The following is a 24,548-nucleotide window of genomic DNA, read 5'->3' as shown; positions in this document are numbered from 1 at the left end:
AAGAGATCTGAAGAAAAGGAAAGCAGAGCTAAGGATAGCAACAGGAGCAGGAAAAACCCACCATTTTCCTAGAAACAGAGTAGAGTCACAGTACATAGTATGGGACTGTGGTTGATGTTGATCTCAGTGGTTTGTTGACTGCATGAAACTGCTTAAAGCAAATAGCAACGTGCTGTGAATAAGCCATAGATTTAACCACCCCAGAGCATTTTGTGTCCCTAGGAATATGTTATCAATAAAAATAAATCTCTCTTTGATAGAATGAGTGAGAGAGATTTTTAGACAGGAAGTCTCCACATCATCCATGCCTATTCTGGGCAGGTGTTTGAAAAATCTCTTCCCTCCTCCTAAAATATTATTCCTGGAATAAAATAGGAATTTTCATTTATCAGTAGCTTTTAACATGGTGACAGTTATTCCCCACATGGTCATGGATGACATCAAACTAATAATAATATATTCAATTTACACTGCATGTTTTTGCAAAGCACTTACATGTGTAATCAGCTCCACTTACCTGACCCAGAATATTAGTTAAAAAAAAAAGATTATGTTATTCCAGTGGACTATAAAGCATGATATGGCATGCATGTACATGTGTGCGCACACACACACACACACACACACAGCAATTCATTCTTAGGCTGCATTAAAAGGTAAAGCAATCATTTCCCACCAGGCTGTATACATCTGGGCTTCTCCATCATGCCCTAGAAATCTCTTCATCCTTCAAGATCCCTTCAGCCCTGGAACTCACACCTCATTAGTACTTTCTGTGAAAGGGGAGACAACTCCTTTCAAAACTTCCATTTAAGGAGGGCACCCACCCTAGTCAGCCCTTCATTTTCCCCATGGCTACACTCCTCTAGACTTTCCCAATCTCTCCCTGAGATGGTAACTTACCTCCCCTCTCCCTCTCCCTGAATTATGACCTTCCCACATTATAATGTGAGCTCCTACAGGGCAGGAACTGTTTGTTTGGTTGATTTGGTTTTTGGTTTTGTTTGTTTTTGCTTTTCTTTGTATCACCAGCATTTATATATTTTTATTAAGTGCCTGGCACGTAGTAGGCACTTAATCATCCTAATGTACTCTAGCCCAGTCAGATCATATCTGCAATATTGTTTTCAATTCTGAGTTCCAGATTTTAAGAAGGACATCAACAAACTGGGATGTGTCCAGGGCAGGGCAATTAGGACAATAAAAGTCCTTGAGTCCGTGCTAAATATAGGGGGGGGATGTGATTGCTATCCTCACATATTTGAAAGACTATCATGTAGAGGGATTAGACTTACAATGCTAGGGGTAGCTAAGTAGGGCAGTGGACAGATAGAGCTCTGGAACTGATGACAGGAAGACCTGAGTTTTAATCCTCCCTCAGACATATACAAACTGGGTGACTCTGAGCAAGTCACTTAAACTGCCATGAAGGTGACAGTAGCAGCTGCTATCATTGTTGTTGTGAGGATCAGATGAGATAATATTTGTAAAGTGTTTTGCAAATCTTAAAGCTTTATTTAAATATTAGCTATTATTATTATAAGGAAAGGAAAGAAAGACCATTGGTCTGAGAATAAGAAGACCCTCCAGTTTTGCCACTCACTAACTTTACAAGTTTGAGAAAGTCACTTCAGCTCTGAGTCTCAGTTTCCTCACTGAATAGCCTCTAAGTTCCCTTCCAGGTCTAGTTAGTAAGTCTAGCAATAAATATATATTAAGCAGCTACCTAAGTGCTGGGCATTTGAAGAAAGATTTTTTTTAAAAAGTCCCTGCTCTAGAGAAGCTCACAGTCTAATGGTAGAAACAACATGGAAACAATTATAAGCAGACAAACTATATACAGGACTAGCATACCTAGAATATCAGATAAGAAAAATGAGAGATCATGTGGCATGCTCAAATTCCAGCAGTAACAAAGGACAGAATTATAATTAGAACCCAGCTCTTCGGAGTTTACTCCAAGACTTAGTGGAATGTTGGGCTGTCCTTGGTTAGTTTATGCATTCTAGAAGTAAATGGCATTCAACTGAAGCTAAATCCTTCTACCTTTAAAAAAAATCTTCCCTTGTCTAGAATAATTCCCTTTACAACTGTAATGATTGGAATAACGCCACCTGCTAGAGACTTACTGTAGAAGAGTTCCGCCCATGAAGTGAAGGTCTTTGACGGCAAGACCAGGAGTCTTTTCTTTGGCGTCAGGAAGTGACGTGGGCTAGTGGGAGGAGGAAGGAAGAGACTGGCGCTCGGTCTCGCTCTCTTTCCTCTGGACTCTGGTGGAGATTGGAGCTAGAAATGTGCTCTCCCTTTAATAGATAGGGATCTAGGCCTTTCTCTCTCTCTTTACCAAATTCTTATTCTCCTTAATAAATGCTTAAAAGTCTAACTCTTGCTAAAGCTTATAATTTATTGGCGACCACTCATTAGATATTTTAGACAGACTAGCTAGAATTTTAGCTATTAACACAACATGGAAAAATTTCCTGGTGAAAAAAAAAATTTTAATAAAAAAAATGTTGCCGGGGGTAGGGGGCATCTACCCACAGCAGGCCTAGAAATGCCAAGTCCTGTGTTTTGTCTGCAAAGGATTCATTGATTTTTCAATACTATCTCCCTTTCCAAGCATCATGCTGTTACATTTCCAATATTTGTAAATATATGTCATATTCTTCCACATGATACAATTCACTAGAAGGAAATCATCTACCACGAGAAAAAAAAATGCCTTGTATAATTGTAGTTTTTAAAAAGTCACAGCACAAAGCACACAGTTCTCAAAGAAGGGATGAAGTACTTTGTTCTCAGGATATGCTCTGAAGTACATTTTTTCTTATATGTATGAACATCAAAGACAGGCTGCCCTTCAAACTCCATGTCTTCAGGACCCCTCCCCTGCCTTCTTATTTACCCAGAGTTTCCTACATAAGATAATGGATCTTGTGGTAATCACTGCTTTTGTTCACTTTATACAAGATCCTGGGGATGAAAAGAACAGGAGGAGCATTCCCACAACTACATGATGACTCTTTTTTATAAAAATAAAGCACTAGTGAGCCACTGGCAAAGGGAAACATTTCAGTCTTGATGAAAGAAGAAGGTCAGATTCTACCTGGTTGCCCTTTTGACATAGATTTTAGGCAGTTCAGCAATTTTCCATTTTAACATTTGACTGGTTTGAGATGTGGATTTTTTTGTTTTGGTTTGGTTTTTGTAGGATCCAGGCTATCAATAAAGAGGTTTCCTTATGTGTAAAATGGGAAAGTTGGGCTAGAATAAGAATAGAAAACCCTTTGTGGTTCATAACAACATTTTTATAGCCCATGGAACTAAACCCAAACATGCCAACTTCCAAAGTTATCCAAGTATTCCAGTTTTTGGTATTGTTTTATTGTTCTCCATTAAAGTTTAAGTTTTCTGGTTTTTTAAAAATGTACTTGTAGATTCTTTGAATTCTATTTTAGAAAGAGAAATTGATGAATGAGATAGGTAGGTATGTAGAAAGAAAGAAAGAAAGAAAGATAGATAGATAGATAGATAGATAGATAGATAGATAGATAGATAGATAGATAGATAGATATAGATAGATAGATAGACAGATAGATGATAGACAGACAGATAGATGATGAATGGTGTCAAAACCTACAAAGAGATCAAGAAAGATGAGTATTAAAAGAAAAAAAAAACATTGTATTTGGCAATAAAGAGATAATTGGTAACTTTGCAGAAAGCACTTTCATTTGAATGATGAAGTTAGAAAGCCAGACTACTTCACTTGGTAGTCACATCAGCTCCCATGGATTTAATTATAATCTTTACATTGATGACTCTAAAATCCACTTCCCCTTCCATAATCTCTCTGCTGACTTTCAATCTCACATCTCCATCTGCCTTTCAGACATCTTGAACTGGATGTCTAGTAGACATCTTAAATTTTACATATCCAAAACCGAACTCCTTCTTTTCCCTCCTCAATCCTTCTTCTTTCCAAATATCCCTGTTAATGTTGAGGGCACCACCAGCCTCTCGGTCTCCCAGGCTTGAAACCTACATGTCATCCTCTATTCCTCTAACTCTTATCCCTTATAATCCAATATGTTGGTTGTCAAGGTTAGTTTATTTCATCTTTGCAATACCTCTCAATACCCCTTTCCTCTGACACTGTCACCATCCTGATGCAGGCCTCCATCTCTTCATGGCTGAATTATTGCAATAGCTTGCTGGTTAGTCTCCCTGCTTCAAATCTCTTCTCAGTCCTGTCTGCCTTCTACTCAGCTGCCAAAGTCATCTTCATAAAGTACAAATCTGACCATGACACCCCCTCCGACTCAATCAATTCCTGTGGCCCCCTAACACCAGCAGGATCAATTACAAAATCCTCCATTTAGTGTTCAAAGCCCTTCATAGCCTTGCCCTGACCCAAACTTTCTAGTCTCCTCATACATTGTAACCTCTTTCTCCCACCATGGTGATGTCACTCTCTTTGCTGCTGCACAAACAAGAAACTCCATTACTAAGCTGGGGACATTTTCACTGCTCAGCTCCTCTGGCCTCCTTTAAATTCCACATAAAATCCCACTTTCTACAAGAAGCCTTTCCCAATACCTCTTAATTCTAGTGCATCAGCTGATTATTTCTTATTTATCCTGGATTGAGCTTGTTTATACATAATTATTTGCAAGCTGTCTCTCCCAATTTGATTGTGAACTCCTCAAGAACAGGGAATGTCTTTTACCTTACTTAATACCTCCAATATTTATCACAGTCCTTACCACATAGTAAGCACTTAATAAATGTTAATTGATTTACCAACTGACTAAAGCACAATGATATAAAACAAGATGTTCTTTTAGGCTTTAGTCCAGCATTTCTCACTGTAGTGACAAGAACTCTATTTTGTGGATTTCAGAGTGATCTGTGAGTTAAGTTGAATTCAAATCTTTTTGCAGTATTAGAGGAAACTTCATATAAGAATTCTTTCTTAATCATCTGGTTCAAAGTGACTTAGGATAAGAGACTTAAGATCAGCATTAAATTAGAAGGCTTAGGTGTCACTTTAAGACAGTAGGCTTAGAGGCAGGTCTAATTACCTTGTGCTTCTATATTATTTCTGAATGTATAGATCTTTTCTCTGGAATAGGTAGATAAAGAACAGATTTCTAGAAAAGAACAAAATTCAGGGCCTCTGTTCTTGAAGGATAAGTGGTTTGAACTTGGCTGCAACAGATCTGAAAAGTCCAGTAGACTCATTTTGAATTCAGTAATGCAAGAAATTTAGAAAGCATTAAAAGGTCAAAGTCCCTGGGGCTAAAGTCACAGTCCCCCCCAGAATGATGCTAGAAGAAGAGCTGGTACCCCAGGAAGCTAATTGTAACACAACAAAGCCTAAGGCCTAGGGCTATAGCTTTTGCATTTGTACATGAGAAAATAGATTTAAAGCATGTATTCTAATCTGGCCCTTGCTTGGTTTACCCAAGGTTACCTTTGGGGAACAAAAAAAGGGAAGAACAGCTAAGATTCAAAATCGGGTCAAGTCAATTCAAATCCACAGTGCTTCCTATTATACCAAATGACTTTCATAGAGAAAAAAATAAATAATTTGTACATATTTAAACCTGATGTTTTGGGACATTAGGAAAGTGGTCTGGTTTTCTTTTTCTGAATGGCTAATTTGAGTGAGGAAAATATGCTGTAAACTTCTGGGTGGGTAGAAAGTCCTTAGGCTTTATTCTCTCCCTACCTAAGCTTAAATGTGACCCATAAACATAGGCTTGTATTCCTTTTCTCTTTGTATTTGTTCTTTCCTGCTTTTTAATGAAAGATTATCAGACCAGGCTGTGCCCTCACAAGTTTTAGAAGGTCAGGAAAGCAAACTACCAAAGATGTAACATCTGGAGTCCATTCTAGATTTTTCTGACAACCAAGCCCAGTAAAGAGCAAAGCCCCAATGATCTGACTGACTCTGAAAAATTGTAGATAAAAGGCAGCCAAGGGGGCAGCTACGTGGTGCAGTGGACAAAGCACTGGCCCTGGAGTCAGGAGGACCTGAGTTCAAACCCGGCCTCAGACACTTAACACTTACTAGCTGTGTGACCCGAGGCAAGTCACTTAACCCCAATTGCCTCACCAAAAATACAAAAAAGCGAAGCAAAAGGCAGCCAAGGAGAGACAACTCATCTTATGTCCATGCATATGTGGAAGTGAACTTGGTGGAACAAATGCTTCATAGCAATTCCTTTTTGTTTAAACCCATTCTCACTGACCTGGGTCTTAGAATAACTCAGGAGAAGTTTCTCCTGTGAGAAGCAAAACCAAAGATGACCAGATAACAGGATAGACATATCAAGGGACTATTAAAGTTTATATTGGCCAACTAGGTATCAGAACAGACACACAAATGAGGGTAGATAAAATTCTACAGCAGGAAAGTCACTTAGGTGTGGCTATAGAGACCCAGAGGTCAGAACCATCATTCCAAAAAAACAAAAACAAAAATAAAAACAAAAACAAAACAACAAACAAATAAACAAAAACCCCTGACTCTCAGGAATATGAAAAGTATCCAAGTATTCCCCACCCAACCCCAAAAAGGAACTTTCCATTTTCAGGGAGTCACCTCATTTATCCTCCAAAAAAGTTTTTATCTTCCTTGGGTTCAGGGAGGAGGATGTTTCTAAACCACCTTTGCCCTAGGGTGAAGTCTTTGACTTCCCACTTGGTCACTTTCTCTGGCATCAAATAAAGGACCATTTTAATTCTAATTGGACTGTGTGTAAGTGTGTAATTTGTTACAGAGGAATATCTGAGGACCCCCACCTTTTCCCCAGTGACATCACCATGGACCAAGATAGTATTCAAGGAGAGTGGACAACCAAGTTTGTGGGGTGGATGCTTTGTAACTTCTTTTTTTGCTCTATTATCTCAGTAGATATCTTTTGCAAAATCAAAAGTAAAAATAAAAGTTTTTCCATGACTTATTTTTCAATTGAGCTGTCTTACAAAAGAGTTGAATACCTCTAAATTAAATTATATAAAAGTATTTGGAAAGGCTATTTGGGCAATGCATCTATTCCTGGTGCTAGAAATAAATAGCATGAAAACCTCACTAATTTAAGTCAGTTTGAATCTATAAAAAGCCTGAATTATGAAATATATATTTTAAAATACAGCTTTATTGCATTCAAGTACATATAGTAATTCAAAATACTACTTACAAAGGGATTTTAAATTGAAGTCCCACTGAGCCTATTTTAAGGAATAAGTAAGATTCATTTATAATTAACAACATTATTTGCATACATACAATGTCCTTAATATCCTTAATTTTTTTTCTCTTAATTTGGTAAGTAAACTCTGAGAGTAAAGGTAGCCTTTATCCCAACCCCTATTTCAATTACCACAATTTCTGAATTAGTAGAATTAAAATGAGGGAATTACTGAGATTTTAATGTATTCATCCTCCCTTTTTTCTCTAGTCATTGAAATCATTTTTTTTTAACATGGCAACATTTGCACATTTATATATGTCATGTCTCAAACACAGTATTCAGTCAGAAGACCTGAATTCTACCATCACCACCATGAGCAACATCAGCACCACTATTATTATAATAATAAAGCGATCATATCTACTATATGCATAGGACCATGCTAGATAATAATTCATATTTATACAATTTAAAACACCACCAAAAGTCTTAATCTATTTACTTATGTGGTATAGAGGTGCCCCTAGGTTTTCAATGGTATGCTGGGCCTGGAGTTTAGAAGACTTGAACTCAAATCCAACCCAAGACACTTACTAGCTCTGTGCAAATCACTTAAACTCTATTTGCTTCAGTTTCCTCAACTGTAAAATGTGGATAATAATACCACTTACCTCCCAAGGTTGTTGTGAGGATCAAATATTTATAAAGCACTTGAGACAGTAGCTGGCACATAGTAGTTACTTAATAAGTGCTTGTTTGCTTTTCTTTTTTTTTTTCCTTATGTGGTGGAACACAAGCTGTGACAGATGCTACCAAATACAAAGAGCTTCAAGTGTATACCCAAAGATGGATTGTAGAGCTGTCATCTAGACACCAGAAAAGCCAAATTAGGAAAGAATTATCACTAGGTAGGATTCAGGGTAATAAAGGTTTTGGCTATAGCATCTTCAAAGATTATCTAACAAAAGATTGGATATTTTAAATATTGAAGAAGCTCTGAAGATGTACAAAGTTCTACCCATACCATATGTGGCATATAAAGGTCATATAGACAATAGTCCTTGCCCTAAGAGACTTTATGTACAGATGGGGAAATAATAATTAACATACACAAAATTATCTGAAAACAAGTATAAAACTGGACTTTACTGACTATACTGAATTATAAAACTTCAAAGGGAAAAAAAAAAGATTGATAGAGCCTCTTGCAATCAGTTAGGCTCCATTAAGGAGCTGGGACTTTAGCTGGAGTATTTAAAGGAGGGTAGGATTAGAAAGGTGTAGAGGACTCCATTCTAGTATCATCCAGGGGTAAAGAGAAAGACTCACTTCCAATCTTGAACTGGGCCTGGTTGTCCTTCCTAGTGCAACCTCAGACTTCTTGAAAAGGGAGGCAGGAAAAACCCAATACCCCAAAAATACCAGTAGTTTCCTTCTCTGGGAAGGTGTAGAAGCATTGGGTTGACTGTGAAAAGCTATGATTGATTCCCAAAGAGATAGAAAAATAAGCACAAGAGGCATATAGAAATAAGCAAAGAGCTTCTAGAGTTGGAGTTGGAGGTCTGATCAGAGGGATAAGAAAATGCCAAAAGATCAAGAAATGTCAAAGAGTATTTTAAGAAATATAGTCTAAGAGTTTTACATAAACAAAACCAATGCAACCAAAATTAAAAGGAAAGCAGAAAACTGGGGGGATTTTTTTTTTGCAACAAGTATCATAGTGCCATGATCCGTGGCATCCCCCAATCCTATGAAAATCCCCCAGTAAGATAGAGTCCAGTCGTCTCAGACCTGGTTGCATTTGCCACCACTCAAACATCAAGTCCATGAAGAAAATGAGAGATGGGAAGTTCTTGGTACTCAATTCACCTGAACTCAACTGAACTGAACCAGAAACAGAAATTGAACCATTACTATCAACATATATCCTTGCCAACTAGTCTTACAAGCTAACTAAACCTTTTCTTTTCTAATTCCCTTCCTTGTGTTGGATCAGTCATTTATAACATCTTGTTACCTTTTAGGATGGGTGCCAAAAGCCCACTGATAAAATCACCTTAAAGAACTATTGATTAATTGCATCATCATAAGTTCTAGCAGCTAGGTGGTATAGTGTATAGAGCCATCAAGCCTGTAGCCAGGAAGCCCTGAGTTCAAATGTGACTTCAGGACCTTACTAGCTGTGTGCCCCTGGACAAGCCACTTAACCTTATTGCCTAAGTTCCTGATCTATAAAATGAATTAGAGAAGGTAACGAGAAACCATTCCAGGATCTTTGCTGAGAAAACCCCAGATGTGGTCACAGAAAGTTAGACATAACTAAAATGATTCAACAACAACAATAACAAAATTCTAGCAACCCATATGCCTCACCTATATTTGGGATAGAAAAAAAAACAAACGAGAAAATACAAATGTGTAAGTAAGGCCTATCTAACCTTGAATAAACACACTAAAGTGGACCGGTACACAATAACAAAAATTCAACGTGCTTTGGATTATATGTTAAGTAGCCAGTGGTTTTCAGTGTTGGATTTAAACATTAGTAATAAAAATACACATTAATAATAATAACTAACATTTATATAATACTTATTATGTTCCAGTAACTATGCTAAGCACTTTATAATTATTATCTAATTTGATCCTCACTACAACTTGGGGAGGTAGGTGCTATTATTATCCCCATTTTACATATGAAGAAACTGAGGCAAATGAGAGTTACATTACCTGCCCAGGGTTAGATTGCTGTTAAGTGTCTAAGGCCATATTTAAACTCAAGTCTTTTTGACTTCAGGCCCAGTGATCTAACCACTGTGCCCCTAAAAGTCTTACAGCAGAAAAATACAAAGAGAAGATAGCTTTCATCTGCCTGGTTGGATTGTCTGAGTTTGAGAATATGTCCAGAAATATCTTGGGGGCACTTGCAACTTTCTATATGGATTGATGGAGAAAATGGTTGAAGATACTAATTGTTTGAAAGTGTTGTATCTAGATGGCATTGTTTTTGTAAAAATAGTAGAAGAGTGTGAAGAGATACTTGAGAGAGTTTTAGGTTGACTAGAGAAGATTGGTCTGAAACTACTGATTAAAAAGTGCCAGTTTTACAAGAGCATCTATATGTGGGTCATATAGTATCCCAGCAAGAAGTGAGAACTGACACCCCCCCAAAAAAAATAAAAGTATTACATAAGTGGCAAAACCCAAAAATCTATGATATTTAAGAACTTTTTTAGTTCTTATACTTGTATTTCTAAACCACAGACATCTTACTCAGGGATATATGATTGATAAGAATCAAAAACAGGACAGGGAATATATGCTATGCTTTTTGAAGTTATTTAGTGAGTACTATACAGACAAATATGAACAAGCTTTTTAAAATGTGATCATTTGTTTCACACATGCTCCAGTGTTGGCTTATTCAGTTCAAGAGAAGCTTTTTGTTCTGCAAACAGATGCTAACTTGGAAGAATTAGAAACAGTATTGTATCAAGAGAATGATCATCATAAGAAACCTTGTCTTTCCCAGATGAGGACTTGCTGACAGTGAGACTTGTCATCCTGAACAAAACGTGGAGTTCTTAGCTTTGAAGTATGCTAAGACTGTATTTACGGAGCTAAATTTCAAGTGTAAGCTGACAATCCACTGACATATTCTACCTATTGCCAAATTAGATGCTATTTTCTAGAGCTAAGTAGCAGCATTGGCCAATTTTGAATTCAGTATATACTACAGCCAGGGAAAACTAATGTGGATTCTCATGCTCTGTATTAAAGTCAATATAATAACAAAATTATAGTAATACTGAAGAAAGTAATTAAAGCTATATGCCCCAAAAGTAGGGCACCATTAAATAGAAATGTAGCTGAGACCTCAGGACTTCTACCAGATAGCACACCAACAACATATGTGAATATTGTTTAATTAAACCAACCCTTTTTGCCACAGTTGTCTGTGGATGATTCACAGAGAGAGTAGATGGTTGATGAAGGATTGGCAGAAATGATACAAGACAAGAAATCATTGATACTAAAAGACTCAAGTTACAATACCCAGAAGGTATCTTACTTTTGAGCCTGTGGTAGAAGTTGGGGTTGTATTATATAAGATTGTCAGTGTTCTCACACACAGCACCAGTAAGCAATTGGTACTACCTAGAACACATGATGCTATGACCATGAAGCTCTGTATTATGACTGGACATAAGGAACAAGAGAGGATGCTCAAGCTTTTATTGGCCTAAGGTGACTACAGATTCACTAAGAAGTATAAAACTTGTGCTCACTGAGTTCAAAGAAAGTACTACCAACTTATATGATATACTTGTAGAGTATAAGGTATTAAACCATTATCACTTGTTTGAATTTTTATCACTAGGAGGTAGAATACAAGCCATATTTTATTAGTGATTGAGAATTTAATCAGATATGCATAGGCATATTCAACTATAAAACTTTCATAGCTGCTGAAATATTATAGGAGAAATATTTTTAATCTATTATTTCCCTGTCAGTAATCATTCTGAGCAAGTCAGAGACTTTGAAAGAAAATTACTTAAAGAAATGCTGGCTTCATAGGGTATTAGGAAAACAAAAACCATACACTCTTCCCTCCTCAAGGAGAACCACAGACAATGATGAAAATGTTGGGAACATTAAAGCCTAGACAAAATCTGAGTGGAGTCATGCAAACAGCTCCATCAGAAATGATGCCTCTATTTTTGTGGTGGCAAAGAATTAGAAATTGAGGGGAAATGGCTGAACAAGTTGTGGTATAAGAATATAATGGAATACTATTATGCTATAAAAAATAATGAGCAGGTGAATTTTAGAAAAACTTGGAAAGACTTACATGAATTGATGCTGAGTGAAGTGAGCAGAACCAGAACACTGTACACAATAGCAGCAACATTGTGCAATGATCAGCTATGACTGACAGCTCTCCTCAGCAATACAATAATCGAAGACAATTCCAAAAGACTCATGGTGGAAAATGCTGATCACATCCAAAGAAATAACTGATGGGGTCTGAATACAGATCAAAACATACTATTTTCACATTTTTTTATTCTATTTCTTCTTTCACAACATGATTAATGTGGAAATGTTTTACATGATTGCACATGTATAACCTGTATCAGATTACTTGCCATCTTGGGGAAGGGGGAGTGGAGACAGAGGGAGAAAAATCTGGAACTCAAAATGTTATAAAAATGAATGTTGAGGGGCAGCTAGGTGGCACAGTGGATAGAGCACTGGCCCTGGATTCAGGAGGACCTGAGTTCAAATCTGACCTCAGACACTTGACATTTACTAGCTGTGTGACCCTGGGCAATTCACTTAACCCCAATTGCCTCACCAAAAAAAAAATGAATATTGAAAACTGTCTTTACAAGGAATTATAAAAAATAAAATACTATTTACATTTTTAAAAAGAAGTGATGCATCAAATTTTACATAATATTTACTAATGTTTAGGTGTGAAACATGCCTATATAATTACTTATGTTTTGGTGTCTAGGAGGGTGAAAAAGATGTCTTGGAGGGTGAAAAGTTATTCATAATCAATACATTTATCAGTTTAAAGATAGTTGAAGCAAGCTTACCATTTAACTATGGCCTCAGGTCAGACAAATTCTGACATAAATCTACAAAGTTCTTGTGTCCAAGTGTATCACCAAGGACTATAGCCAGTTGTTTTTTTCTCAAAATCTTTGGGGTTCAAGGAAACTACAAATTAGTAGATAGATAGAAATCTACTCCTTTTCAATCTGTTTTTTTTTAAGTGAGGCAGTTGGGGTTAAGTGACTTGCCCAGGGTCACACAGCTAGTAAGTGTCAAGTGTCTGAGGCCTCATTTGAACTCGGGTCCTCCTGACTCCAGGGCTGGTGCTCTATCCACTGTGCCACCTAGCTGCCCCCCTTTTCAATCTGTTAAGAGACTAGGCAACTTATCAAATGTATAGAAAAAATAAGAGAAGTAGTAGAGATTCTAAAAAATAATTCATAGAAACCATGTATAACCTAAAAGAGTTAGTTGGATGCCCTAAGGAAAAAGAAAGAAGTAATGTTAAGTAATTAAACTATCAACCAATCATAACTGAACTATGTATGTGTCCTAGATCAATGTTTCTGGTGTCTGTCAGTCTTTCCAAAAGTAGTTATTTAATACATACTAGGTGCCCGGCACTGTGCTAAACACTAAGGATACAACAAAAGTCAGATAACACACGCAAAAATACATACACACACACACAAACCCCAAAAAATTGTTCTAAAGGCTAATGGGGAAGACAACATTGAAAGTACTCAGTAGAAATAAATGAGGAAGATACTCTGTATAGAAACAAAAAAACTTGGCTAGAATTGAAGAGAAACCCCCTTCAAAGAAAAAGTCTTCATCCAGAGGCTATTCCTTGCCCATCTAAAACTTGATTTATAAAGAATTTTTTTTTTGGTGGGGGGAGAGAGAAAGGGGATGGTTAGAGATAATGGTAGGCAGCACATACTATCAATAAGTTGAAGTCTATCTACACACAAAAAGGTCAGTATGTCTCAAAAAAGCCAGCTTATTAAAACTCTGAGTAGTTTAATGAAATTACAACAGTAATTTGAAACAATAGAAATAGTTACTGATGCAGCCAGATGTTATTATTAATGAATTATATCCAGTAGCGTTTTGTACATTTTGATGTGAAAATGCAGGGATATTTGCATTCATTATTGTTCTATTTTACCATTAGTATTATTATATATTGCATTGTGTATAATTTTATTTAAATATTATTGTTAATTTTGTTCATGCTCTATTTTTCTCCTTATTTAAAGTAGCTTATTAAGTGGTACTTTGCATTATTATATCATATATGTAATATTAATTATATTAATATAACATTGAAATGGATTTTATATACCCGTGATTGATTTTCAGAGGACTGGAAAGTTTTTGATCATGGGGAGAAATTTAACTCCTTTTTCAAAAGTTTCTACCACAATGGTTATACTTAAGCTACTATTATTGGCAAGAGGGTATTGGAATATTATAGAAATGGTCATTTTAATTGACAGTTGGGGAGACTGGTCACAATGATGGCTTCAGAGAAGTTAAAGAGATTGTCATGACAAACAGAAACTGTAGAAGACAGAGAGAAAGAGAACATAGAGGCTTTTCTTGATGTGACTGTTTTAACCTTTATCTTTTGAGGAAGATGAAGAGAATTCTTGAGAAGAGACTTTGCTCAGCATATTAAGTGAATTGAATAGTGGATTTTTGTCTTCAGATGTAAAGAGTTATACATAGTTTGACTTGTGGTGAGAGGTGATTGACATCTTTTTCACAGCTAAAATACTATAATTATGCCTCAGTTATTATGTATTGATTTTTTAATAAATTGTGTAACCAGCAACTTTAATAGTGAATTAACCATAGGAGATTTGTATTTGGATTATATATTGCTGTTGTTTGTCTGTTTCCAAAGAGGATCAATGATATAATGGTATGACATCTTGAATTGGAATTAAGTGAGACATTGGTATACTCATCAGCCTCTCTCTTCCTGAATCATCAAAGTCCAGCGGCAGGACAAAAGTGAAGACTACTGGCAATGACCCAGGATGCAGTGGATGATCTTTGTCTTCAATGCCTGACCAAGCTCTAAACAGTCCATAGAACCTGCTTTGGCTGCCTTCATGGCCATTGGAACAATTTGTTTTCATCTGCCTATTCCACCAGGGGAAATTTTCACATGGTTGGGGTAGACATCTCCCTAATTCACTGAGGAGTTTGAGGTCTGTCGGTTACCTTCAACCTGGTTTAGCCTATCTCCCAAGATGGTTTACTGGAGTGTGGCCATTGTGAATGCTACAACTTCTTGGACCCACAGGTGAGAGTTGGGTGAAAGGAGCCCTGAAAAGGGCTCATTAAGCCCTTATACCATAGGTGCTAGACTTCCTGAATACTCCATACACCCCCAAATATATATAAATAAATAGATATACACACATATAGAAAGAGGAGATAAAGTAAGTGAGAGAGCCAGAAACAGACACAGAGAAAGATAGATAAGTATTATTGGGAAAAGAAGTCTCTCCAGTTTATTAAATAATATTTAATGAAGTGGGATAAGGCCTCTAGATTTAGGTGAGTGATGAGGTAGATATAATTACAAAATTTTTTAAAATCCAAATATACTTCTATATTACCCTAGAAATGAGGATAATAGTAATGAATATGAGGGCAATAATGAATACGGTAACAAGGCTGAAGGACTGAAGGCTAACCTGTAAGAGATGCTGCCAGACCTCATAATCCTTGCTACAATAGCCACTAGGTGGTGCAGTGGAGAGAGCTGGACAGTGCTGGACAACAATAGCAATGACACATCAAGTGACATTTTTGATATAATTAATGGATTTTTTAATTATTTTAAGTGGAATAATTATGTTGGAATCTGCATTGATGGAATTCAATCAATATCAGAACAAAGTTCAGATCTGCCAACATTAGTTTAAAATGTGGCTCCTTATAGAGTTTGGACATATTGCATGATCACATGTGTTGAAACATGAATGACAAGCTGCATATAGTTTTTCAAGTTGTTAGAAGTTGATTAACTTATTTTAAGTCCATTAAAATGAAAGTTCTTCACAAAAGTGTGGAATAACATAGGCACAAAGCAGAGTACTTCTATATTATAAGAAATGCTGGCTTTCTTATGATAAATTAAGCTAAAAGAAGAAATTTTTCTTAGTGATGATATCAAAGATGAAGCAACTTCATTTATAACAAAAAATTCCTCTCTAAATTTACACATTTGTTGGATACTCTAGAAAGAACTGAATAGTACAAATAAAGTGACTGAATTTTTTAAAAGCTTAAGCACAGAATATTTAAAATTACAAAATACTTCGTCAAATTTTAAAACCCCTGCCCTGTGAATGAAATAGAAAATAATGATGCTTATTAATCACTTGATCAGTTTACAAAAGCCATTGTTATTTTATTTTAAATATCTGGATATTTCTAACTATAAATGAATAAGGAATCCATTTGCCATGGATAAATATGATACATTTGCTCCTAGTCCATCCAAAGACTTAATAGACTTACCTTGTGATAGTACACCAAAACAAATATTTAAACATGAAAATCTTAACTTTGGCTATGGTTCCATAAAGAAGTCTCTATTTTTGTCTCAGAGCTATAAATTTTGCTATGTTTTGTAAGTATCTTATTTGTGTGGAAAAGTTATTGGCTATAGCTTTTATAATGACAAAATATCAATTTCCTTTAGTGGCTGAAAAATAATCTTAATTTCAATTTCACAGATATTACTATTTTCAGAAACTATGAGCTAAAAAATAGTCTATTAATCACAGTAGTAATGCTACCATCATGATTATTGAGAAGCAGAATGTCCTCATGAGTTACTACCCTGACTTGAAATCAGAAAGACATAGGCTTAAATTCTGGTCTGGAGTTGACACATTTGCAAAAAGCTTTCTCCAAGGTATTTCCTATACCAATCATAATTCCATTCCTTAGCCCAAAGATTAATAATTACTATGTTATAATGACTAAAAGTTATAAATGTGGAAATTTTAAAGGATTTTTATCAATGACTCCAAATGCTATTTTATTGTATTTTAAAATTTTATCTATATTTAATATCATTTTGTTGAAAATTATAATAAATTCAATTTAAATAAATACAGATCAAAAATTATTTGCAGAGATTTCCTAAAATAGGGATTATATAGCAATAAAGATCACCCTTGCAAAAATGTTTGCAAAAGAGGTGACTTGCTCCATAAAAGCTGGAAGCTGCAGCCTTAACAGATCTACTTGGGAACTTTGTATTCAGGATCATTTTTTACTAGAGTAAGGATAATAAAGGGAATGTAAGATAAGTCAATGCCTTTTTATAAATGAAGGGCCCTTTCTTTTAGAAAAGCCTTTGCTAATATTGGGTCCACCATGAATATTGGCCTTTATGTGTTGTAAGAGTGTGACTAAGAATACAATTTCACAACCAGGATTTAGAAGAACCAAAAATTTGATTGTGAGGATGGGAGGGGGCAGATTTTAAAGTCTAAAGATTTTAGCATTACAGTAACTCAAATTTTGAAAAGCTCTGGCAAAACTAAAGTCATCTGCCTTCATGCTTTCTTCTCTTGTCCATACAAAAGCCCTCAACAATTTACCCAAATAAGAAGCACTTACAACCTCTCCTGCATTCATACAGATATACACATTTTTACACACACACACACACACACACACACACACACACACACACACACACACCACAACACAACATAAAAGCTCCTTTTCTGTTTTCCCCCTTCTTTTCCATTTTGCCCTTTCAATCTGCTTCTGTGTAATGCAGGGGATCTCCATTCTCTTTTTAGCTCCTCAGCTGCTTGAAGTGGGTGGTTTCCTAAAGCAGCTTAGAAAACACACCAAGAACAGAAAGGTTTCTCTCTCTCTCTCTCTCCTCCCTTTGCAAGGGGACATAAGTAAAGGAAAAAAAATACACAAACCCCTTTCCCTGTCACAAGCATCATGAATCAGCAAAGAGCTGCCTTGAAGTCAAGGGGAGGCGGAGGCACACAAAAATGAAAGAGAGGCTCCATCAATAAAAGTACTTTGAGATGACATATTGTCCTTCCTATACTGTGTCTCAAAAAATCTAAGTATTATTAAAGCTTAAAACTGCACAAAGACTTTTGGGACATCCTTTAATTGTTTCTCTGGAGAAAAGAGAAGTAGAGGAAAGGTAGAACTTATCTGGAGAGGCTAAGACTGGAAGCTGTGGGACCCAAACTTTTTAGGTAGTTTTCCCCGAAACTGAGAGAATAGAGTGTGTGTGTGAACAATGAATGGTGGAAATCATAGATGAACAGAGAAGAGGATAGATAAAAGAAATTTCTCTGGAGTGGGTGGACTGGACAGAGTCAGGGGATTGTGTTTCTCAGCTGCCACGGATAATAAATAAAGGGAAAAGAGGAGAATGTCAGCCGAGAAGAAAGTACAGAGAGAGAAAAGAAACGGTAAAAATTTTTCTCTCCCACTCTTTCTCTCTTCCAAAAAGCAAGTACGCAAGTTCAATCAGAAGTATTCAGCAACATGGCACTGGGGTGGCTGAATTAGGAGCTGCCTCCCAGGACCCCACCACCGATACGTTTTTTTTCTTTTCTGATAACTTCTTCCCCCCACCGCCTTCATTTTCACATGTTTACCCCTTCAGCCCCATGTTCTATGTATCTTTGCTTCTCTATGTACTGTGTATCTCAGTCTCTCTTTCACTCTCTTTGTGTCTTCTGTCTCTATTTCTCTGTCATGTCTCTTTTCTCTTCCAAACCACCCCTTTCCTCTGCTCCCCATCTCCTTCAGTCTTCCTTCAACTCTAATTAACATGGATGACCATGCCCAGTAACGTCGGGAAAACTCAAGGGACGTCGCCCCTTGATAGCAGTCTCCTCGGAGCACAGCACTGACCCGGGAGAGTCTGAGAAGCAAGCAGTTGAAAGGACGGGAGAAGAAGGAAGAGAAGGAGGGGGACAGACCACCCTGGGAAAAGGGGCTGCCCTTAGCACTCTGCTGCTGCTCCCAAGGGAGGGGAAATCGCCTATCTCTGAGTCCCAGCTACTGCTGAATCTTGTTTTGCGGGCGTTGTTTGGGCTAGGGGGCTCACTCCAGAGCTCAGGTTTATGCGCTGACACACTAGGGTGAAGGGTTTGAGGCACCAATGAAATATATAAAACTGTACCTCTGTGTTGCTGCTCCTTCAGCTACTGCCGTCGCCGCCTCCGCTGCTGATCTGGTCTGAGGCGTGAGGACCTGCGGGGGGCGATCCGCACTCGTCTTGCGTCTTCTCTGGGATTTCTGCTGAGGTGAACTGAGGGAGGTGGAAGAGAGGGAGAAGAAGAAAAAAACAGCCATAAATGTGGATATAGATATATAAAACTTTCTGGAGCAGTCGGTGCCCCCTTAAGGCTTTCTGGCAGCCCCTTCCTCCAAAAACAAGAATTCTTTATTTCTCAGAGCTTCTGCCTTGAGTGTCACGACCAAGTGCCCTCCCTCCCTCCGTATACAGTGAATCTGAGGGAGAGCAGACGCTGAGTCGGGAAAAAAGGAGGGGTGCTCCTTTTCTCTTTTCTTTACTACCGCGATTAGCCATCTTTGTCACTTACCATCTTACCCGTCCTATCTGTCAGTCAGGTGGGTGGACCCCTCCACAGCTCCGAAACTGGCCAAGGGGGGTCTCCCCCACGTCCCCTTGGGCATACAGGTCACTGAAATCCGGGACTGCCCGCAGCCAGAAAAAGGCTCCGCAGCGAGCCCAGGACTCCGGAAAGCTCGGAAGACCCGCTGCTCCACTGGCTGCTGCTGCCTGATAATTTATTGCCATCAATCACTCTTAGTTGGGGAGGGGGGGAAAGATCAGTGCGGGGGAGGAAGGGTGTTTTTCCTGGGGGTGGAGGATGGCGTAGTAGAGGAGGTTAAAAGACCAAGAAATAACTGGAACCAAAGAAGAAGAACTTGCCCCTCCACCCTGCGCTACTGATGAAGAGAGGGGGAAACGTGTGCTTTGGATTTCCCCAACTGGGTGCTTTGCTATGAATCTGGCGACTTGCAACCTGCCACTGGGGAAGACCCCTGAGGAGAGGGAGGGGCCGAAGAGATCTTCCCTTTTCCTCTGTCGAAGCCCTTCCTCAGGCTGTGCGAGGGTATCTCACGCTTCACATACAGGCACTTCCAGCTCTCCTTTGGACGTACAACAGGCAGACCCTGGAGTTGCTCCTCCAAGCTTTCCTAGCCTTCCATGAACTGCCTGTTTTTTGTTTTGTTTTGTTTTGTTTTGGGGGATTTTTTGCTAGAAAGGTTGTTTTGCATTTGGGGTTCTTGCCCCCTTCCCATCCCCCCCGTCCTTTCTGCAATCATGTCTTTTCTCACTGCTACCTGAGGGGAGGTGGAGGGGTAGAGCTTGCTCTCCCTTTCTCATTCTCCTCTTTTTTCCCCCCTTCGCCTTCCGCGGCTCTCCCGAAAACCAGAGGTCTCCAAATCCAACTCCTACTTTTTTTGTTTTGAAAACAAGGTCCCTCTATTTATTTATTTATTTATTTTGTTTATTTTATTTATTTATTTATTTATTTATTTCTGCCTCCCTTTGCCGGGGCTGACAGAGGCTGGCGTGGAGAGGGGCGGGGCTGTGGGGAGGGGGAGTGGAGAGGGAAGGGGAGGGGACTGGGTGTAGCCTGGAATTCTCTCTCCCTCGTGTTCTCTCCTGCGAGCGTCTCCCTGGTGCTACTGCTGTTGCTGTTGCCGTTGCCGTTGCTGTTGCTGCTGCTGCTGCTGTTGCTGCTGCTGCTGCTGTCGCTGTCTCCATCCCCCTTCGATGGCATTTGGGTTTGGTAAGTTAGATCATGAGGCGCCGAGAGGACTTCTCCAGGGCCCGACAGCGCTGAAAGGGAAGGAAGCAGCTGCAGCAGCAGCAGCAGCAGCAACCGCCCAACCCCGAACCCCTTTTGCTGGGAAGAGGTGGGGGGGAGGGGGAAGGAGATATAGGGTGGAGTAGGGGGTGCGGAGGCAGGAAGGGTGTGTGGGGGGAGGGTCGCATTTTTTTTGCCTGGCTGGGGGGAGGGGGGGGAGGGAGGAGGGTCTGTTTCCTCCCGGAGGGGACTCTCCCGAGGTTTTGCTCGGGACTCCCCGATGGTTGTGACCGGACTCCGAGAGAGCTTCAGATATCACCCCCGCCGCCGCCACCGCCACCACCTCCACCGCCACAGCCACCGCCACCGCCACAACCACAGCCACAGCCGTGCGTGCGCCTTGTCCTCCTCCTGCGCTCCCTCTGCACTAGGATGCTGCGGCAGGTTCTTCACAGAGGCTTGAGGACGTCTTTCTCCCGGCTCGGCCACTTCATTGCCAGTCACCCAGTCTTCTTCGCCTCCGCCCCCGTGCTCATCTCCATCCTCCTGGGGGCCAGCTTCAGCCGCTACCAGATAGAGGAGAGCGTGGAACACCTGCTGGCGCCCAAGCACAGCCTGGCCAAGATCGAGAGGAATCTAGTCAATAGTCTCTTCCCGGTGAACCGCTCCAAGCACCGGCTCTACTCGGACCTGCAGACTCCCGGGCGCTACGGCCGGGTCATCATCACCTCCTTCCAACAGGAGAACATGCTGGACCAGCACCACACAGACCTGATCTTAAAGGTAAAACGGGTTTGGGGAGCAGACGCGGGAGGTCAGGCAGGCGGGCTGCTCCTGCTGTGACTGCTGCTCTTACCGGGCTTTCTGGGTGCATCTGGACTACAAGCATCACAGTTGCACAAGCACACACACACACACACACACACACACACACACACACACACACACACACACACACACACACACACACACCCCTATGCCTGTCCCTATCTCCCTTACACATATACATACACATACACACACGCACACGCCCAAGCTTGGTTCCACACACCCCCACCCCCCACACTCCCACTGGAGACTGCCCAAGGTACCCAGGGGTTCGCCTGCCTTGCTTTGCCTTGCCTGCGTGTCTTTCTTGGGGCTCCCCCTTCCTGAGTGTGGAGCGTCCTGTGTTTGTGGCACAGAAATGCCAGTCCGCCGCCCCTGGTGCCTGCAACAGTTGGGGCGGCGACGGTGGCAACAGCAGCACTGTGGTCGGCTTGTTTTTGTTGTTTAGGGGGCGGGGATGCGTTTTGGTCCTTAGAATAATAAGATTGACTAGGGAAGAAGAGGAGATACGTTGTGAAGGCTGGTAACTTGTGTACAAAAGTCTCTGAGCCCTTAAAAGATAATGGGGGTGGAGGTTCAGTAATATTGACAACTTACTCCCAACCTTTTCTCTTCTTCCCTGTATTTCAGAAGTATTGATGGGGGAGGCTTTGGAAGATGCTGCCTGCTCTGTATGTGTTCCATGTGGGAGGGTAATGAGGAGTTTGAAGTAGGCGGTGTAAACTGCATGAGGAGATCTAAGTAGATCAATCTCCCCACCATAAGATTTTCAGCGGTCAGACTAGAGGGTAAGGGAAGCCAAAGTGCTGCCCCCTGCCACATGGATAACTCTAGATGTTTTGGGTTTCTGAAAATGGTTAACATAAATTGTAAAGTCCATTCCTCTTTCAAAGTGGTCTCTCTTACCTCTAGTTCCCCCAGTGAGCCAAGACCTGTTGGAAGGAGGCAGAGGGACTCAGTCTATTGTTTTGTGCACTTTGGAGGGGTTGGGGCATAAAGGGTATAGAGGGGATAGATGAATCAGGTTCTGTTGCAGAGGAGGGATTGTAGCTGGTAATGGCACTAGAGTTGAAGGACTTAAGAGGCTGATCCAAGTGTAATACCCAAACATGCCTTCTATCAAATGTAGGACTTCCTTGTGACAAGTAAGCTAATGGTGATAACTTTAGGGAATCTTTCAAGGGGAGATGAGTGGGTAGTAACAGTACGGACAGTGAGCTAAAAGATTTTGATAGATGAAAGGGGGGAAAATGCAGATGATCCGTCGGAATCCATAATTTACATTACTATTCTGCATGTTCTCTATGAGAAAACTCAAGGGTATGGGGGTAAAGTCAGTCAACACACAGTGGTTGGAATGTGCCATACATATAGGACTCTGATTAAGGTCTAACTATAGCCACATAGATTCCTGGTATTCCTTTCATTCAAAAAAGAATCCATCAATGCTCAGTAGGTTCTTCTTTATCCTTTCCTCTGTAACTAATTCCCTAGGGGAAGGTAGGTTTATTTTTCCACTAATATATTACTTATCTCATTCTGTTTGTTGACATTATCAATCAGTAATCAGTAAGTAGCTAATGCGGGGAATCCAAATAAGTCTCACCGAAATGAAGAAACCTTCCTTCTGTTTAGGTCATAATATTTTTGAATGGCATATAAATTTGTTATGAACAGACAGATTCACTCACCACGGGCCTGCAATTACATTAATTTTGTGATATTTGTTCTCATCATTTTATTTCCAAACTAATATGATTTTATTACTAGTTTACAAAAATATATCTTTTAACACAAAAGCACTGCTCCAAATATTTCTCTAAGAAAACTTAGGCAAAGGATTTGTCAGAGCTATCAGGGAGCTATAATTGAGTGAGTTTTGTCAGGATGAAATGCTGCCTCACCTTTTGATAGATGACCGATTTAATCTACCAAATGATATGTCCCTTTGTATTTATTGATTCAGTGGTTTATCAGTCCTTTTTGCTCATTAACCATTGTACCACTATGTTCTTTTGTTTGACCATAGCTACATTTTCTCTCAAGGTTAATGGGAAGTCAATAAGCACATCAAATACTTGTCTCAGTTCTTTTAACTGATTTAATGCTAAACTTTTCGGTGCAGAAAAACCAGATTCAAAGAATAATATTTGGATTTGGTTTTGGTTTGCTTGATGTGTAGATGTATGGTTGAATCAGGGATTGTTTCAAAGAGTACAAAGCTTTTTTTTTTTATGTCTAGGTGCCTGGTTAAAATCAAAATGAGGCAGATAGTGACAAGAAGTCATTTTTATCTGAAAGCTATCTGATAATCTATGTAAAAAGAATTCATTCACTTTGTAAAATGTAGGGATTACATCAGGAGGAATCCCATTAGATTTTTGAATAGTTCACTTTTTTAAAAAAAATCTCCACATATAATACCCATTTTTAGTGGATAGGGAGTAAGGGAGTTTCAAGGAAATGGACCTTTATAGAACGATGAGAAATTTAATTAGCAGCTTTCTTTCTTTTTCTATTTGTTTCTTTTTGCCATTATAACAAGAATATATGCTCCGTCATTACCAGAAATTACTGGGGTTGAAACAATCATTCTTATTACTGTTACTCTTATTTTGATAATACAATCATAAAATTAATAATGGTGGGAACAATAATAACTATTCAGGAAGTGCCTAGGTGGAGTACTCACTATACAAAATAGCAAGTGGTTCCTGCCTGTGTGGGTAAGATTGGATTCAAAATTAAACAAAGACTAATGTGAATCAATACACTGTAGGGTCATATTTCTACTCCACCAACTTTATGAAATAACTTGAAATGTTAGTTACATGGGCTATACTTCTACTCAAAAAGAGAAAACTATTTGTTTCAGATTAAAGATGGCATCCAGGGCTAATGTAAGACTGAGATATCCCAAAGCAGTAAGTGATAAAATATGCTATTTCCAAGTTGTATTCATGATAGCATGTCTTCTCTCAGTATGTTCATATACCTACTCTTCTGACTGCTAAATTTAATTTTTTGTAGGAAAAGCAGTTTTGCATACACTATATAAGCTCTCAATGTTTGCTAGTGAATA

General features: G+C 39.1%; 1 protein-coding gene and 1 long non-coding RNA gene across 2 annotated transcripts in view; one reads left to right on the top strand and one right to left on the bottom strand.

Annotated features, from left to right (window-relative positions):
* Positions 1-19,573, bottom strand: part of LOC122745534 — a 372,633-nt gene extending 353,060 nt beyond the window's left edge. Inside the window, exons 1-2 of the long non-coding RNA XR_006355472.1 lie at positions 19,400-19,573; positions 18,976-19,104 (exon numbers count right to left, since the gene is read on the bottom strand). This is a non-coding gene — a long non-coding RNA (uncharacterized LOC122745534). The remainder of the gene's footprint in view (positions 1-18,975; positions 19,105-19,399) is intronic.
* Positions 19,574-20,922: 1,349 nt separating this feature from the next.
* PTCHD1 (patched domain containing 1) overlaps positions 20,923-24,548 on the top strand; it is a 57,900-nt gene continuing 54,274 nt past the window's right edge. The window contains exon 1 of the mRNA XM_043996300.1: positions 20,923-21,421. Within this exon, the coding sequence (XP_043852235.1) occupies positions 21,071-21,421 (351 nt within the window). The 5' untranslated portion in view covers positions 20,923-21,070. The remainder of the gene's footprint in view (positions 21,422-24,548) is intronic.

This window comes from Dromiciops gliroides, chromosome 3 (assembly GCF_019393635.1).
Source record: "Dromiciops gliroides isolate mDroGli1 chromosome 3, mDroGli1.pri, whole genome shotgun sequence".
NCBI classification, from domain to species: Eukaryota; Metazoa; Chordata; class Mammalia; order Microbiotheria; family Microbiotheriidae; genus Dromiciops; species Dromiciops gliroides.
The sequence above is the reverse complement of the archived record's forward strand: the minus strand, read 5'-3'. Positions and strand labels throughout refer to the sequence as shown.